Genomic DNA, 16,844 nt, shown 5'->3' with positions numbered 1-16,844 from the left:
CCTATAATAAACGTTAAAACGCGCTTGGGGGAAGAAACAACTATCAATCATCTATACTCTATCTACCAAAATAAAAAATAAGACGCAGAGTATGTCTTGTTTTTCTGAAACTAAGGTACAGAATTTTACGAAAAGCTTTACTCTTTCACCGATCAATGACGCGGATCATCACAGAGCTGCGAGTGGAACAAAGACAATAGAGGGGAAAATTTTAAAGGTTTTTCAGGGGTTTGTTTCAAATTCACGGAGAGAAATAGCTGAACAAATTTATTCAAAATGTGTAAGGTCTCACAACATGAGCAATGTTGTTGATTTGGGCATTCCGGGAAAAACGGCATTTCGCGATTCGGCCATTCGTGATTCGGCCATTCGTGATTCGGTCTTTCGCGATTCGGTCTTTTGTGATTCGGTCTTTCGTGATTCGGCCATTCGTGATTCGGCCTTCCGCGATTCGGCCTTTCGTAATTCGACCTTCTGTGACAGTTGTTGGAATTCGACCATTTGGATTTCGGCCATTCGTGATCCGGCTATTTGTGTTTCGGCCATTCGGTACCAGCCCGGTGATTCACCCTAGCGGTGGACGTAATTTCATACATTGCTGAACCGACTCAACAACCTCGAAATCTCAAGATGCGTCGAAATTCCTGACACGTATGTAGGTTCAAGGACGGAAACTTTATCACAAACGGGTGCGAGGTGGTCGACTGGTGGAAACAGTTCTTTGATGATCATCTCAATGGAGATAGCACAGAAGACTGCGAAACAGAAGTTAGCCTGGGAGTGCCCACAAACGATAATAGCGTCTCCGGTCCAGATCTCGAAAAGACCTAGTGAGAAATCGGATAATTGAACACTAATAGAGCCACACACAGAAATAGTAAGGAACTGCCATCAACGGCTTTTCACTGGATAAGCTCCAGAATTTGTCAGGAAAAACTTCTGGGGGAGTATACAGATCTACAAATACAGATCTACAAAAAGGGCAATCGGTTCGATTGCTGTAACCACTATGGCAAAAGATTTAGTAGGTAGTACCAGGCGAGCTCTATGAAGGCTCGTGCTACCAAAAATGTTTCTACTTCGCACTTCCACAAATCCTCCAGAATGGGCCCACGCATTATATTTTCATGGAATTCAGGGCAGCACACGATACAGTCGAGCGCTAACAGCTATGGCAATTTGCGTGAGAACGGCGCTGTGCTGTTTTAGTAACACTCCCGTGACTTTTCGAATCACACAAAGAGTTGCGGCAACAAGGGATAGACATATATGTTATTTAACCTTGCTAGTGAAAGCGTGATGCGGCGTAGGACGATTTGGTGCCAAATCAGTGCATCAGAAACTAAATATCTGGAAGGAAGAGGCTCCAGAGAAAACAACGTCCGTCTCCCATGGACAATGACTATTGACGGTAATGAACTCGAAGCGGCTGGTGAGTGTACATATTTGGGATCTCTGGTCTTTGTCAACAATAATATTAGTAAGAAGATTCTACGACGCATTCATGCTAGAAGTCTGGCCTGCTTTTCCCTCTACAAGAAGCCTCGATCAAGAAGCATACGCAGCTGCATAAAGGTGATAATTTACTAAACGCTAATCAGACCAGTAGTCGCATCGTAAACCTAGCGAAAATAAGGAGGGTAAATCGTAAGGATGCAGGTCGAAATCACGGATAGAGTGATCGAACGTGCTAGACCTAGGTGAGTGTCGAAGCGATCAACTAACGAAAACGTAGGAGGAGGAGATAATGAAAATCCATGCGTCATAAGATGCCTTTAGTAAACACACGCCTACTTTCGCTATAGTGACAAAGATGGTTGAGCAATGTCCTATCTTCTGTGAGCAAATCCAAGGTTGCCCTTCTTCGTCAGGTGACCATCTCTAGACTAGAGCTAAGAGTGTATAAGGTGAATCCAACCGAATAAGGTGATGACACATAGTAATTTGGCATAACTCTTTCGGACATAACGCCAATTGACATGACGGTCTTTTGGCATAGACATCATTTGGCATAAGGTTTATTATAGGTGTTTGGCATAATTAGTAATTTACAACCATTTGACCAAATGGTTGTAATGTCAAATAACCACTTTGCCAAAGGGTCCCTTATGATTATGCCAAATAACGTTATGCCAAACAGCATTGTACCAAATGACTTTATGCCAAATGGACGGCCTCCCCAAATCAATCTTTAGACAGACTGATCGCTATCATAGGAATGCCTACTACGAGACAAACCCGGCAGAATAAGTTCATTTTGTAAAATTTTCAATGCCATCCATCATCTTGGATTTTAAAATGACATCATACCCCAAGCAACAATGTGAGTTATATTGTACTCTTATGGTGGTCTTCAAGACCAATTTTGGTCTTCAATGCCATCATAAGAGTGTAATAAAACCCAAATTATTACTTGGGACATTAACTTATGACCATTTTGGAAGTTGACATTTGACAATGATGAACTAGAACGTCAATTTTCGAGAAAAAGCTACGTGCAGTTTGAAAAACGCGACTTGACAGGAGTGGCGTCTTACTGCGTCGAATTTGTTCCGCGAGCCACTGCACAATGGGCAAAAACGAGCTCGTAATCCCGAATAATTGAAACCGCTAGTTTGGAATCTTACATAAGTTGTAAGATTCCAAACTAGCGGTTTCAATTATTTGGGATTACGAGCTCGTTTTTGCCCATTGTGCAGATACTTATTCCTATGTACAAATGCAAGGAATCGATTGGTCCTATCTTGTGCCGAACTTGGGAAGACATCGATTTTACCCCATAAATCGTAGTAAAAGCTAATTAAACAGTATAAAAACTTATTTGCCGAATGGCACCAATTCATAGCACCAATACCGCATTACAATCGTTTCCAACTTATTATGAATTGTGCAATTAAATTGCCTGAAATCAAAAACTACTATTCAAATAATACACCCTCCATTTTGCCTAAAATAGGAATCCTCTTATAAAGTTCAGTATGTACACAGATAGAAATTTGATCTCCAAAACGAGCAAAATGACTCATGATTCCAGGTTTTTTGCTTATGATTTATGAAAATACACCATGAATAATAATCATGATATCACGAGCTTCTTGCAGTACAACACAACGCAAAATCATGAACTATTATTCATGATTTTGTGCTGTCTGATATGGCAGTTCAGTCATGATTTGACAGGAATTCGCATTTCATGGTTTCATGATTTCATTCATGGCATCGGAATCAAATTTCTTTTCGTGTAACGAAATAGGCATGGTGTCTACAGAGTTCTCTCATTTATTAAATTGACTTTTAATTACACTAATTTTTGTGAATCTTAGTTAAAAATCTAAAGGTCTGATTTATCAGATTTAAATTGGGAAGCAAAACTAAAAAGCCTGTTGCTTACAGTGCTATTCCTAGTCAACAAATCTGCATGTAATGTACTAAATGGTTAAAGCTCTCATTTGAATGAAAATCTCACTAAAAGTCAGCAAAATTATCCACAGAAGCAAGAAAACTAAAACAAATTTACATTAATGTGATCACAACGATTATGTGGGAAAGACAAATGAGAAAAATGGTTCATTATAAAGATAAATTCCATCATTTTAAGCCTGTACACTGTGCTGTGCACCCAGGTCACCATAAGAAATTATTCCTCCATAACTCGTGATCACCCCAGCCCAGGCCCAGCTTAGTTAGTTAATATTTGAATCTCATTAGTTCCACCGCTAATTTCTAATTACACCATGTTCTGCATTTTCTTCTTCTTTCTCTCCTTTTATTCCCCGCCACAGATCTCGTTCAAATGCAGCGGCGGCAACAAGCCCCCACTGACGACGCATGAGACGCACGTGGATCCCCACACCGGGGTCCAGCTGCTGGAGGCCACCACCACCATCACCCGGGAGCTGGTCGACGAGTTCTTCGGCCGGGGTCCGTTCAAGTGCGACTGCCGTGCCCGGTCGTCGCGAGGTGTCGTCCGGACCCAACCGGCCACCATCCAAGTTGCATGTAAGTGTTAATTACCGAAGTGTTGTTTCCGCCGCCGCTCTCTTGCCGGCCAGTGCCAGTACCAGTGCCTGCCGTAGTGCAGTGCTGGAATCCATAGTCCACAACCCATCATAGCCTAGAGCCGTTTTATAGCTTGGCAGATCCTCCGGGTAAACGGAATAGTAATGAACAAAATAAAAGTTTGCCCTTCCTCTCAGCTGTAACGGGCGCAGAGCTATGTATGTGCTGTGTGTGTACACTGTGTACACACTTGGGCAGTTAATTTTCTGCCGCCGCTTCTTTTTCTTCGCCTATTAGGTTTTGTCCAGTTGACGGCGATCCGAAAGTGGGAAATCATAACAAATATGATAAATGTAAAGTAAACAAAGCAACTGTTTGTGGATCGATGGCAAAGGGTCGTTTTTCTGCTTGTGAGTCGTTTGACCTAAATAGGTTTTCTCGTTCGGACTTAAAGTCTATTATTATGACACTTCTTTTGTTGTGTCTTCTGTTCGACTGGAACATTGAAAAAAAAAAACCTGAAAATCTCGGCAATTCTCTGAGAAATAAACATTTGAAAATGCGATTCTGGATTGGATTCCAAATTCAAATAAAGTCAATTATTCACGCCTTTTCCTTCGCAATTTTGAAAGGACACGTACAATAAAAGCAATACAGATCCCTTTTTTCGGTTCATCCAATAATGGAATAAAATGTTCACCGGCATGTGGGGCGTGCATTTTCATCCGACATTCAGACGCACCATCTTGGGCCCTTTGCACCGTAACCGTAACTGACCTGCCAACCTGGTCGAAATCAACGTCGACGGCGACCGGCAGTAACAGCAGCAGCCACAGCGAGGTTTATTTATGTTGCTGCAGTTATTTACACATTCTTACGAGATGTTGTAAAAGTTGAAGTTCGTTTCGCGCCACACCACCGGCCGCCACTAGTGGAGTCGCCAGGCCATAGCACGGTGTGAATGTTGCTTTTATTGAGCGCGCGCCCTCTTTTGCCTGAACATATTAATAAAATTCAATAGCACCGTAAATATCTCGATACTTGAACGATTCGCATACGCTTAATGTAGTTCCTTCGAGACTCCATTTTTCTCAAAGGTTTTCCACTTTCGGCTTAGGTACGGGCGACGACGATTGGATGCCTGGGACTGCCGGCTGGCTGGCTGCTATTTGTTGGCGAGGCAATTTTATTTTGCACACTTTTCCTTAGCATTCTGAAAGGAACAGTGGGTCAGCGTTGGACGAAACTTTGAGACTATTTGAATTGATCAAGAGGTTGTGCCGGTTATACTTTTAAATTTTAACCCACTCGTCGCCCGGTATCGCTCCGATGTTCGCCCCATTGGAGGCGGCGACGTCGGGCGGTCTCTTTATCTCCGCAGACTTTCAAAGTTCGCTTGGAATGCATTAAAATTTTTCCCTAGCTTTTTTTGCCACTATTTATTGGCGGGGACGGACGACCTAGCCGTGTGTTGATTCCGTGCCGGTTTGGCAACATCCGGACCGGCTTGCTTGCTCCAACGTGTATGTCTTTATTGGTGCAAAAACTAAGGTTTTGTAAAGTTTGCTTCTGCCGGACGGAGCATTCCTCAACATTCGGACGTTCTTCCTTACGGTCTGTGTACTGCGAATCAATGCTGTTGCGGAAGCCTGTTTACCAGCGCAGCGGTACATCGGATTGTGCACATTCAAAGAAAAGCTGATCCACAAACCGGTCAGTCTGTGCAGCAATGGGAAAATAATCTGAAAAGGGGATATTTATGGGATTGATGCTTTGATGATTTTTTAGTCGATGAAAATGTACGTACATGTGCATTCACCGGGTCACTTCGAGTACGTACCGACACATGTATGAATGCATTGCATTCTATTGAAAAATATAATCTTCCGCTGAATAGAGTATTTTTATGTCTCGGACATATGTCAAATGGATTGGTAGCTGGGTTAAGAGCTTAATGCAGAAAACATGGTATGTACTACTAATCTGAATGGGCGTGGAAAGCCACCGAACTGAAAATTGGATCGGCGGAAACCAACCAATTGGTTGCGAAGGAATTATTTTTACTTTTTTTCGCCTTTTTGATGCACATTAAAATACGAAATAGAGTAGTTTTCCAATGTAAGCTACTCAATGCTATCCGATAAATAAATTATTTTTGCATTAATATAATCAGATAAACCATTTTATGAATTTATTAAGGCATTACGTTGATGGAAATATTACTGCTATATTGGACAACTTTAAAGAGAATCCAAATATACAGAAGTCATAATCGTTTTTCATTTAACATATTATTATTATTATCCTATATTACATATTATTATCCTATGTTACATATTATTATCCTATATTACATATTATTTGTATATTATTGATTAATTGACATTAGAGCACCAAGACAAGAGGACCCTGGGGCACGTGCTCCATCTTCTGTTCAAAGTTAGATGTCGCACACAATAATCTGCAGACGATGGCACATGTAACATAAATTATATTTCAATCACAGTTCTCTATTCACAAGCTATGCTCGTCTAAACTAAAATATATGCCTATTCAAGCAATAATGTTGGTTAAATTATTGTTTTTCCTTGTATGGATTAGTCACTGCGACCAGTATCGTTGATCTTTTGTGGTCTATTGTGGTTTTATTTCACTCTTACATGGTCAAAATGTGTTAAGAAAACCGCCATAAAAGTGCAATTGAACATTTTTCAAAACTTTCGTACGGTTACAGTTTACAGACGAATGGTTCTAGAATTTCAATCTTGAAATCTTCTTTCAATCTTAGTTTGAATTCTTGGGTTTAATCACGAGACTTGCCGTACGACTGTTGGCAACGCACCGCTTATTTCTATCGCACTGACCGATACTAACACGACTAGCAGTCTATCTTTTCGGCGGTAGAAACAAAGAGCAGCTCTCTTCTCTTGTCAACCAGTCACTTGCACAACTGCCTTCGACACAAATGCAACAGAAATGCAGTCCCTTGAGTTACTTGGATCATATCTTGTACCAGCTGACCCGACAAACTTCGTATTGCCACAAATTAACCTGTGTTGTACATAAATCATGAATCTCGGATGATCTTTGTCACAATCTCGAGTTTTGCAAGTTTCTGAGGAGTTCAACCTTAGATGATTCATTTTGGCAGTTACGTAACTATGAAAGCATCCCAGGTAACCAATAAGCATCACCAATGCTATTCAAATGTAGGCCAATAAGCATTTAAGTCGCCCTAAATGCTACTTAAATACTATTTTGGCAAAATATACACTTACTTTACTGATAGCCTTCTTATAGTGCTGACAATGCTAATTTACAGCTAATTACCGGCACGAAGAATTTGAATTCAATTTTGGATACCAATTTACAACACCTATGCAGTCAAAAAGCTAATATACAACAGCGTGCAGTGTAAAATGCCAGATACGCTGATTTGCTGCTTATGTTAATGCTTATTAGTTACCTGGAATGGGTAGTTTAATATACAAATTTGCAATGTTTCCTCACAGTAAAGTAAAAAACAACTCTCCTGTCCCCTCATTGCATAGCCAGAAAGCGGATAGTAATATTCGCCATGATTGTACAACATTTCGCCGAATATCATTTTGTGAAAAACTTTAAGCGGAATGTACCATTTCACGGAAAACTTTTTTGTGGAAAGTACCATTTCGCGATCCTCTCCTTACTCGCTGTCGCTCGCTGTCCGGGAAACCCAGGTAGACCTAGGAAAACAAATAAACCTAGACGGTAGTGATTTCTGCGGGGAGTTGCCTCCCCCCAGTGGGCGCCGCTTCCGCCGGCGGCCGCCGGCAACACTCGCGGCCGTCTCGTCCTGAATGATCTAGTGTTACTATAGATGGTTTTTGTGGTCTTGTTATTGACTAATGTTTTATGGAAAAGTCTCGAATTTCTCGAGTCCGATTAGTTTTTGACTTTCGTCAGTTTGTTTTTTTGTATGAGAGTCCATATCCCCCTACCACAGGGGTGAGAGGTCTCTAACTATCATAAAATAAATTCAAGACTCCAAAATCTCCCACATGCCAAATTTGGTTCCATTTGCTTGATTAGTTATCAAGTTATAAGGAAATTTGAATTTCATTTGTATGGGAGCCCCCCCTCCTAAACAGGGAAGGGGTCCTAATTCATCATAGAAAAAAATTTCTGCCCCCTAAAAGCCCCACATGCCAAATTTGGTTCCATTTGCTTGATTAGTACTCGAGTTATGAGGAAATTTGTATTTCATTTGTATAGGAGCCCCTCCTCTTGAAAGGGGGAGGAGTCGTAATTCACCGTAGAAAAAATTTCTGCCATCTAAAACTCCCACATGCCAAATTTGGTTCCATTTGCTTGATTAGTTCTCGAGATAAGAGGAAATTTGCATTTAATTTGTATGGAAGCCCACTCTCTTAAAGGGGAGATGGGTCATAACTCGCTTTCTGAAGAGGAGAGGGGTCCCAATTCACCATAGAAATAAATCTTGCCTCCAAAACCACTTACACGTCAAATTTGGTTCCATTTGCTTGATTAGTTCTCGAGTTATGAGGAAATTTGTATTTCATTTGTATAGGAGCCCCCTCCTAAAGTGGGGAGAGATCCCAATGCATCATAGAAAAATTTTTGTCTCCAAAAACACCCACATGCCAAATATGGTTCCATTTGCTTGATTAGTTCTCGAGTTATGTGGAATTTTTTATGGAAGCCCCCTCTCTTAAACTCCTCTCCCAGTCATAATTCCCCTTCTAAAGAGGGGAAGGGTCTCAATTTACCATAGAATAAATTCTTGTCACCAAAAACACCCACATGCCGAATTTGGTTCTATTTGCTTGATTAGTTCTCGAGTTACGCAGAAATTTGTGTTTCATTTGTATGGGAGCCCCCCCCCCTCTTAGTAGGGGAGGGGTCTCAGACCATCACTAAAACCTTTCTTGGCCCCAAAAACCCCTATATGTAAATTTTCACGCCGATTGGTTCAGTAGTTTTTGATTCTATAAGGAACATCCCGACAGACAGACAGACAGAAATCCATTTTTATATATAAGATAAAAATGCAAGCTGGGGGTGCTAGTGCTACGATCCTATTGACTTGTAAGCTGCTATCCCAACTTAGATTTGAAAGTATGGTAACCAGCTTGTTGGATCAGTGATAGATGCTATACCTTGAAACCAACTGCGAGACCCAAACATGATACCAAAATGGCCAAAAATAACACAAAAATTAGTAGAATAAGGCACAAAAACAACACGAAAGAATCGAACGAATAACAAAGAAAAACAAAACAACTTCATAGAAATGAAATAAATTCCAAAAATAATTAATACCATATTACAAAAGTTTTGCATAAACGGTTATAAATATTACGAAAAATTCAAAAGTGGCACAAATGGGAAAAAGACACAAAAATAATAATAAAATTTGGTATCCTTCAGGCCAAAAATGAAATAGTAATTTATTATTTGAGTTTTGATATTATTTGCTTTACTTGGTATCAGTTTTGTATTTGTTTTTACTGAGCTGATTTTTGTAAGCTCAAATAGACTTTGACTTAACTTGATTACGTTTCAAATTCAAGGTAATTTTTTTCAACAATTGCGTTATAATTGTCCTTCAATTTAACCCAATTTCGGTTCAGATCAGTGTAGCGAAACCTGGACTCATGTGACTTTCTCTTCTTCGTGGACTGCCTTTCTTATTTTGCCAAGCACTATGACGAGTTTTTGCGCCAGCAGTCACGGTCCCCGCTCTCGCCCGTCATTCTAAACGCGTCGCGAGCGACCGCACTCTTACTCGCATTTGTAAGTCAGAGCGTAGGATGAAGAAAAAAGTGGAAGGTTGTTTTCAATACTCAACTGCCTGTTTAACGTAGGACTACGTAAAGTTGATGCAATAAAATGCTGGTGCAGATCACAAAAAGCCTGCGGTACTGTTCACCCGTTGTGATTCCTCAATAATCTTCAGGTCAATTAGCAGATTTTTGATAATTGCCTAGCTTATAATAAGTACTTGGTCCTTACAAAAACTTAACCTCATTGGGTTTTGGACTGAAACTGCAGCCGGTAGATAGCATCACCTTTTGCTTTATTTGCGGGAAGGATCCAGGTTAAAAAACTATTTTTCTAAGCGAAGAAATGAAATAATTTGAAGTCCCGTATTGCCCTTGAAAAAGCTGACTGATGATTCATAGAGCTTGTTCTAAAACATTAATTTTTAGAGTAAGTGTACTTGGTAATAACCTTGGTAGTTTAAGAGACAACCAGCTTACCCAATTCATTAGATGACAGCAAACTAATAAAGATCTAAAGCCCGCGAGAGGTAATCGTGAAGCACTTCTGGTAGTGAGTCATACGAGAAAACCTAGCGGCAGTGCATTTTCAATGTCCCTCCTTTTTTCTAATTTCTTCCGTTTTATCAACTAAGGGCTAGAGGGTGTTGCCTGTAGCAACTTAGCAACGAAAACTAATAATGAAATCATGTGCTGAAAACTATATTCAGAATTGGCTGAGCTATAAGCGTTCAAAGTCTATCACTTTTTCGTATCACGATCATCTTTGTTTTCGTAGCATGCCACCCTATTAAAGTAAGACGTAATCCTACGTCGAAAAGGAAGTAAAGCATAATCTGTATCCGTACATCCACTCACACTCACAGCTTGTTGGCCATTTATGAGCAGTTGATTTTGTGAGCGGGCTGAGCAGAAAGACGCTACAAGGCTGTGCGCTCGCGAGTGGGTGGGTAGCAGAATGTATGCACACAGCACTGGCGGTTATTCGTCGTACGCTTACATCAGTGGAGTGAGCGTTTAATGCTATGCTTCTCACACTTAATCGCGTAAGAGTGGACATCGTTTGCTTTTCGCTGGATTTGTAACATTGGTTTCAATTGCGCCTAATTTGCTTGCATTTTCTTATAAAAATTGGCTTGGGTTGTTTGAACTTTATTACAATGAAGTTTCATATAGCAACATTTTTCTCATTCTTTAAGTTTACTGCTAGAGCATTTTCGCGATTAAATCCTACTATTAATTTACGACAGATACCTTCGACTTGCAGGCTTTATCAGTAATTGTAAAATTTTGATGCTCCGCCTTCTACCAAGGTTTGGAAATGGAGAAATTTTAATCATCGAAGTATTTTTGTTATTACTTTTGGAGTACTATATTGAAACCTTTGTGTGTACTGTGCCACTGTTAGAACTGAATTCCATAGCTTACAGGAATCAAACATTGGTTACAGTGTTTTCATTACCTTATCGGTAATAAACTTCCACAAGCAAGAAGTTTACACAGCAACTGTATCTTTAATTATCCAAACAATTTCAAGCAACCTTTTTCGGTACCTTTCCACAACCTTTCTTAACACAAAAGTGAATAAACCTGATAATTCCATAGCCCACAGCACAATACGTTCTACTTCAGTGTTCAACACACATGTTCAAAACAAATCACGCCATCCTAATTCTAGAAGGCGGACGTACAGCCCGTCTACACATTATTCCGTTGTCTTTATTGCTGGTGGTCCGTATAGTTGGGTACTCACTTCCTCGCTTTGTGTTTGACTAGCCCGCACGATAACTAATCTACATTTCCACGATAAGCCGGACTAGATTCGTTTCGAAGAAAGCACGCGACACCAACCAGCAACGTCCCGGCAGCTTCGTTCAGTTAGGTTTCTGGCGCGCTATGCGCGCTCGGGCGCCATATTTATCAAACCAACAACGAGAATAAAGGCGTTCTTGAAGCACCTTACCCCAATTTCGGTACATAGTGTCCTTCTGAGCCCACACGGTGAAAGGGTTTATCTTTACCTGTAGACTGTGGTCTGGAACCAGCAGTCAGTGCGTGCCTCTGTCCATAGAGATAGAGAAACCTTGGATATATCTTTATGGTCTTCCAGTGAGCAGCTCGGTACGCCGGGTTCACACCGTTGCTGCTTGGCTCTGATGCAGTCTTTTATGGTCTACCCGCCTGCTAAGCAGCAATAGCACACTCGAATACATTGAGACCCAGCCAGAGCGAAGCGACAAAACGGGCCATCTAAAATATTTGTTATTCAAATTATCCACAAATAATGATAATACACCTAATAACATAAATAATAAAAGTTTTCTCCGCACGACACGACTGATGGCGAAGCTCTAGCTGACGGAGTCGTCGTGGTGCGGAGCAGAACAAGAGGCTCGATTGTGTGGCTGTGCACGGTTAATTTGAAGCCTGCGCGACCGCAGCCGTTTTGTTGCCCTCGCTCGACCGGGCAGGTTATGGGCCGTTTTTGACAAAACGATGCGACAACACCGATCGGAGCTCTTCGGAATGGGCTCTCGGAATGATGAGCGGAACTCGAACTGCGAACACAGGAAAAGATGTCGTTGTGTCGTGTTTGGGTCTTTTTTTTTATTTCATGTTCCAACCGTTGTTGCGTTGTTGCAATCCCGCCGACTGCCTATGGTTGAGCTTGGGCTTGCGGGAGTCGAATATTTTATTAGCGGTCTTTGATTTGTTAATTTTTATAAATTATCACCGTTTCACCTTTGGTGCGCTTTCGCTAGCGGTTGAATGATAGGGGAAAGATCACCTAAAACGACGGGTTAAAAAGGTCTGTTCAGTGACCTTACGGCTGGCTGGGATCGCGACTTTTCCTGATTGATATTTGTTTAACCCGTTTGATGTTGCTACGGGGAAAAGGTCTACAAACAATATACAATTGATGGCGAAGTAGCATCAATTATGAAGGTTTCATTTCCTTAACGTAATGTTTTTCAATACCCATTCCAAAATAGATATTTTTAACGTGGAAAGATATTTATCTGTCGCCAGAACAGGTTTTCGTCTACAGCCCGGATGTCGTTGGCTAAGTTGCGCCGCCATGAGCCTCTAGTTCTGCCTCTTCTACGCTGTCTTTGCGGATTCCAATCGAGTGCTTCTCTGCAGATCTCACTTGCTCCATTCCTCAAAGTGTTTCCTTAAGGGACTTGAGAGCGCCCCGAAACACGCGCGTAACAGATCACTCGCTCCAGGCTAGTTTTAATCAACCGCATCAGTTTATCCGGAAAATCGATTTGGTTAAAATCGGATTTGATTAAAACACACTTACCTTCCGATCCGTGAACTTTTAAATCACTGAAAAGCGATTATTAAAGCATATTATTGAAATTACGCAACTGACTTTATTTCTCAAATTCGTCGTACCGTTTTAAAATCCGTCCTTCAAAATTTTTCATCATCCGAACTAAACATCACAACAATGTTTACGAAGCTAACGCGCATGTATTTGTGTAGAACGGCATGACAAATGTTATTCTGCAAAATTTCTGCAGGTCAGGCAAGTTTTCCTGGTTGTAGAATAACGACAATGCCTTGCGTAAGTTATTTTCATTTATGAATGACGGAAATTAAAACGATTAGTCGACATTTTCTTCTTCGTCGCACGAAAAAACGTAGGAAATTTGGGTGGTAGGACTTCTTTAATGATAAAAAGCATTTAAATAGATCTCAGTTCACTTTGATTGATAGCGTATGATAGACAACAAACTAAAATACTAGGGAATAACTAGTTTTGCATTGTGTGTCATAAAAATACTGATATTTTTAATAATTTGTGTTGGACAGGACGGTAATAGGCAATTACGACGAAACAGCAACATACCCTACCACTTCCTCAACCGAAAATTGAAAGCTGTGAGTTCCAATCTCACCTTCGCATAGTCATATTGACTGTAATCGTATAGACACATTACATATTTCTTATTCTATGTTTAAAAGCTGCTTTACTTTTATTAAAACCGTAGCACTCTGATACATTTTTACACTGATCTATAACAATTTATTGCCTAGTAGAATGCCTAAATTTTTCGCTATGTTCACTCTGTTGATATTTGCTGCTGACATATTGTAATCAGATGTGTTCAAATGTGTAATCAGATAATGTTACATTTGTTTTTACAGAAAGAGATAGCTTTACTTTGCAAGGGTTCACTTCAATCCCGTTTAGCATGCATCAATTTAATAACGAAAAAAAAATGTTAGCTTGGTTTGCACCATAGTCAACTGCTGACTTTACTACACGGAAAAATTTGAGATCATTTGCCAACATGTAGTTAGGAGACTGTTCACGAACAATATAAACAGCAGTGGTCCTTGATAGCTTCCATGAGGCACACCCGATTCAATCTCAAATGGAAGCGAACTTGTTTCATCTATGTGATCGTATTCAGTTTGCTCCCTCGAGTTAGTCATTCACGAAATCCCATTTTTTTCTAATTTTACCACCAATATACCGTGCGGCACTTTATCGAAAACCTTAGTGAAGTCGGTACAGTCGGTTTCTGTCGTTTATTAAGTGCCACTGATCAGCGATGAAACATTCATCGTCATTCATCGTTTTTTAACAAAGCCATGCTGGCATTCGGAAAAATGGTGGTAAATCTTCAGAAACAGTAAATCGTGGACGAGGCTTTTAAATATTGGCTCCATTTGGCAAACAGCTCATAATTGAAATAGCACAGTAATTAACAACTTCATGAAGACTGTCTATTATATGAACCGGTGTAATTGCAACGCTCTTGCACGCACTTAAGAAAGTTCCTTCGAACATCCATCGATTGAAAATAAAACTCGCGGGTATTGCTAGCGTTTCAGCACAGTTTTTGAAAAACAGTGGCGATAGATAATCCGGTCCGGTGCCGTTAGCAATTCAAAACGATTTTAAATTTACAAGAAAAGTGAAGTTACAAGTACTCATCACTTAGACACATATTAGACTATGAAGGTAAACTTGTCAATAAAAGTATAAAAGATAGAGAATTGCTGTCTTCAGCCAAGTTATTTGTTAAAAAAAAGTTCTGCTGTTTTTCTAAAAAGAGGCTAGCTTTAGCACTTTAAACAAGAAAGTTATGTGTGCTATTATTTAAAAAGTTAGGACTACCCCAACTAACAACCACACCGGAAGAATGGGGCTTTCCAATGCAAAATTTCCCTTTTAGACATGGCTGGCTGGTGAGGTTATCTCATATGGTTGCGTGGAAAAATCAAGTTTCCACTTAATTTACCATTCTGGACCATTACAATTCGGCACTAGAATAATCCTTTTGGAAGGTTTTAATCCCATGTTCCATAGCAACACGTTGCAGAAAGATCCTTTGACTCTATATTTATATGATACTAGCTGACCCGACAAACTTCATATTGCCACAAATTAACCTGTGTTGTAGATAAATCATGAATCTCGGATGATCTTTGTCACAATCTCGAGTTTTGCAAGTTTCTGAGGAGTTCAACCTTAGATGATTCATTTTGGCAGTTACGTAACTATGAAAGCATCCCAGGTAATCAATAAGCATCACCAATGCTATTCAAATGTAGGCTAATAAGCATTTAAGTCGCTTTAAACGCTACTTAAATGCTATTTTGGCAAAATATACAGCTACTTTACTGATAACCTTCTTATAGTGCTGACAATGCTAATTTACAGCTAATTACTGACACGAAGAATTTGAATAGAATTTTGGATGCCAATTTACAACACCTATGCAGTCAAAAAGCTAATATAGAACAACGTGCAGTTCCATTTGCTTGATTAGTTCTCAAGTCATAAGGAAATTTGAATTTCATTTGTATGGGAGCCCCCCCTCCTAAACAGGGGAGGTGTCTTAATTCATCATAGAAAAAATTTCCGCCCCCTAAAAGCCCCACATGCCAAATTTGGTTCCATTTGCTTGATTAGTACTCGAGTTATGAGGAAATTTGTATTTCATTTGTATAGGAGCCCCTCCTCTTGAAAGGGGGAGGAGTCGTAATTCACCGTAGAAAAAATTTCTGCCATCTAAAACTCCCACATGCCAAATTTGGTTCCATTTGCTTGATTAGTTCTCGAGATAAGAGAGAATTTGCATTTCATTTGTATGGAAGCCCACCCTCTTAAAGGGAAGATGGGCCATAACTCGCTTTCTAAAGAGGACAGGGGTCTCAATTCACCATAGAAAAAAACCTTGCCTCCAAAACCACTCACATGTCAAATTTGGTTCCAGTTGCTTGATTAGTTCTCGCGTTATGAGGAAATTTGTATTTCGTTTATATGGGAGACGTATATATTGGATACGTTTATAGAGAGAGTGTTCACGATTACAAATCAGTAAATCGGACAACATAATTTTGAAGCTGCTCTATGGGTGTGACGACAAGGATAATTTTCAAATCATCCGCACATAATAGGTTGCATCCAGCTGGAAATACAAAAACACGTCACTAAAGTTTGTGTTGTGGAAAAGAAGAACGGTCCTAAATTACTTCCCTGTAGAAACCAGGCTTGCTACAAAAATCACCGTACTCAGTAGAATCTATTTTGAGAATATGTCTGAAACCAGTAAACAGATGAAGTTTTAATATAACTATTGAATGTCTTTCCATTTCACCTTGCTGAATGAAATAAGAAATGTTACCCTAACCTTCAAAATTCATCGGGATTCCATAAAAATACACAAAACACAAACACAGCATGAGATCAATTCTGATGTTTTCTGCGAAACGATCTTCCACTTCTCTTATCGATGGTACAGTTTTGACCTGTTTTCTCGATGTTAGGGGCTCCTTTTTAACTTTCATTCTGTTAACGTTATACCGAGGATATTACCAAATATTCGAGTGACAGGCGATCCTGGAAATGCCTAGAGAGTTGAAGTTCCATTACACACGCTTTATTATCAATAAAAATTAAAAAATCTCTAACCAGCTCCCGAAAAATTCTATGGAAATTTAACACAATTTTACTCAATTAAAAAATCCTCAAAATAGAATTAGTTTTAATGTGAGAGACATTCCTATTTTGATACTTGTTGGTAGGTCAATCTTTTG

General features: G+C 39.9%; 1 protein-coding gene across 1 annotated transcript in view; it reads left to right on the top strand.

Moving 5' to 3' along the window:
• LOC128742688 (netrin receptor unc-5-like) overlaps positions 1-16,844 on the top strand; it is a 297,884-nt gene that overhangs the window by 15,851 nt on the left and 265,189 nt on the right. Inside the window, exon 3 of the mRNA XM_053839127.1 lies at positions 3,783-3,999. Within this exon, the coding sequence (XP_053695102.1) occupies positions 3,783-3,999 (217 nt within the window). The remainder of the gene's footprint in view (positions 1-3,782; positions 4,000-16,844) is intronic.

This window comes from Sabethes cyaneus, chromosome 3 (assembly GCF_943734655.1).
Source record: "Sabethes cyaneus chromosome 3, idSabCyanKW18_F2, whole genome shotgun sequence".
In the NCBI taxonomy this organism is placed as follows: domain Eukaryota; kingdom Metazoa; phylum Arthropoda; class Insecta; order Diptera; family Culicidae; genus Sabethes; species Sabethes cyaneus.
The sequence above is the reverse complement of the archived record's forward strand: the minus strand, read 5'-3'. Positions and strand labels throughout refer to the sequence as shown.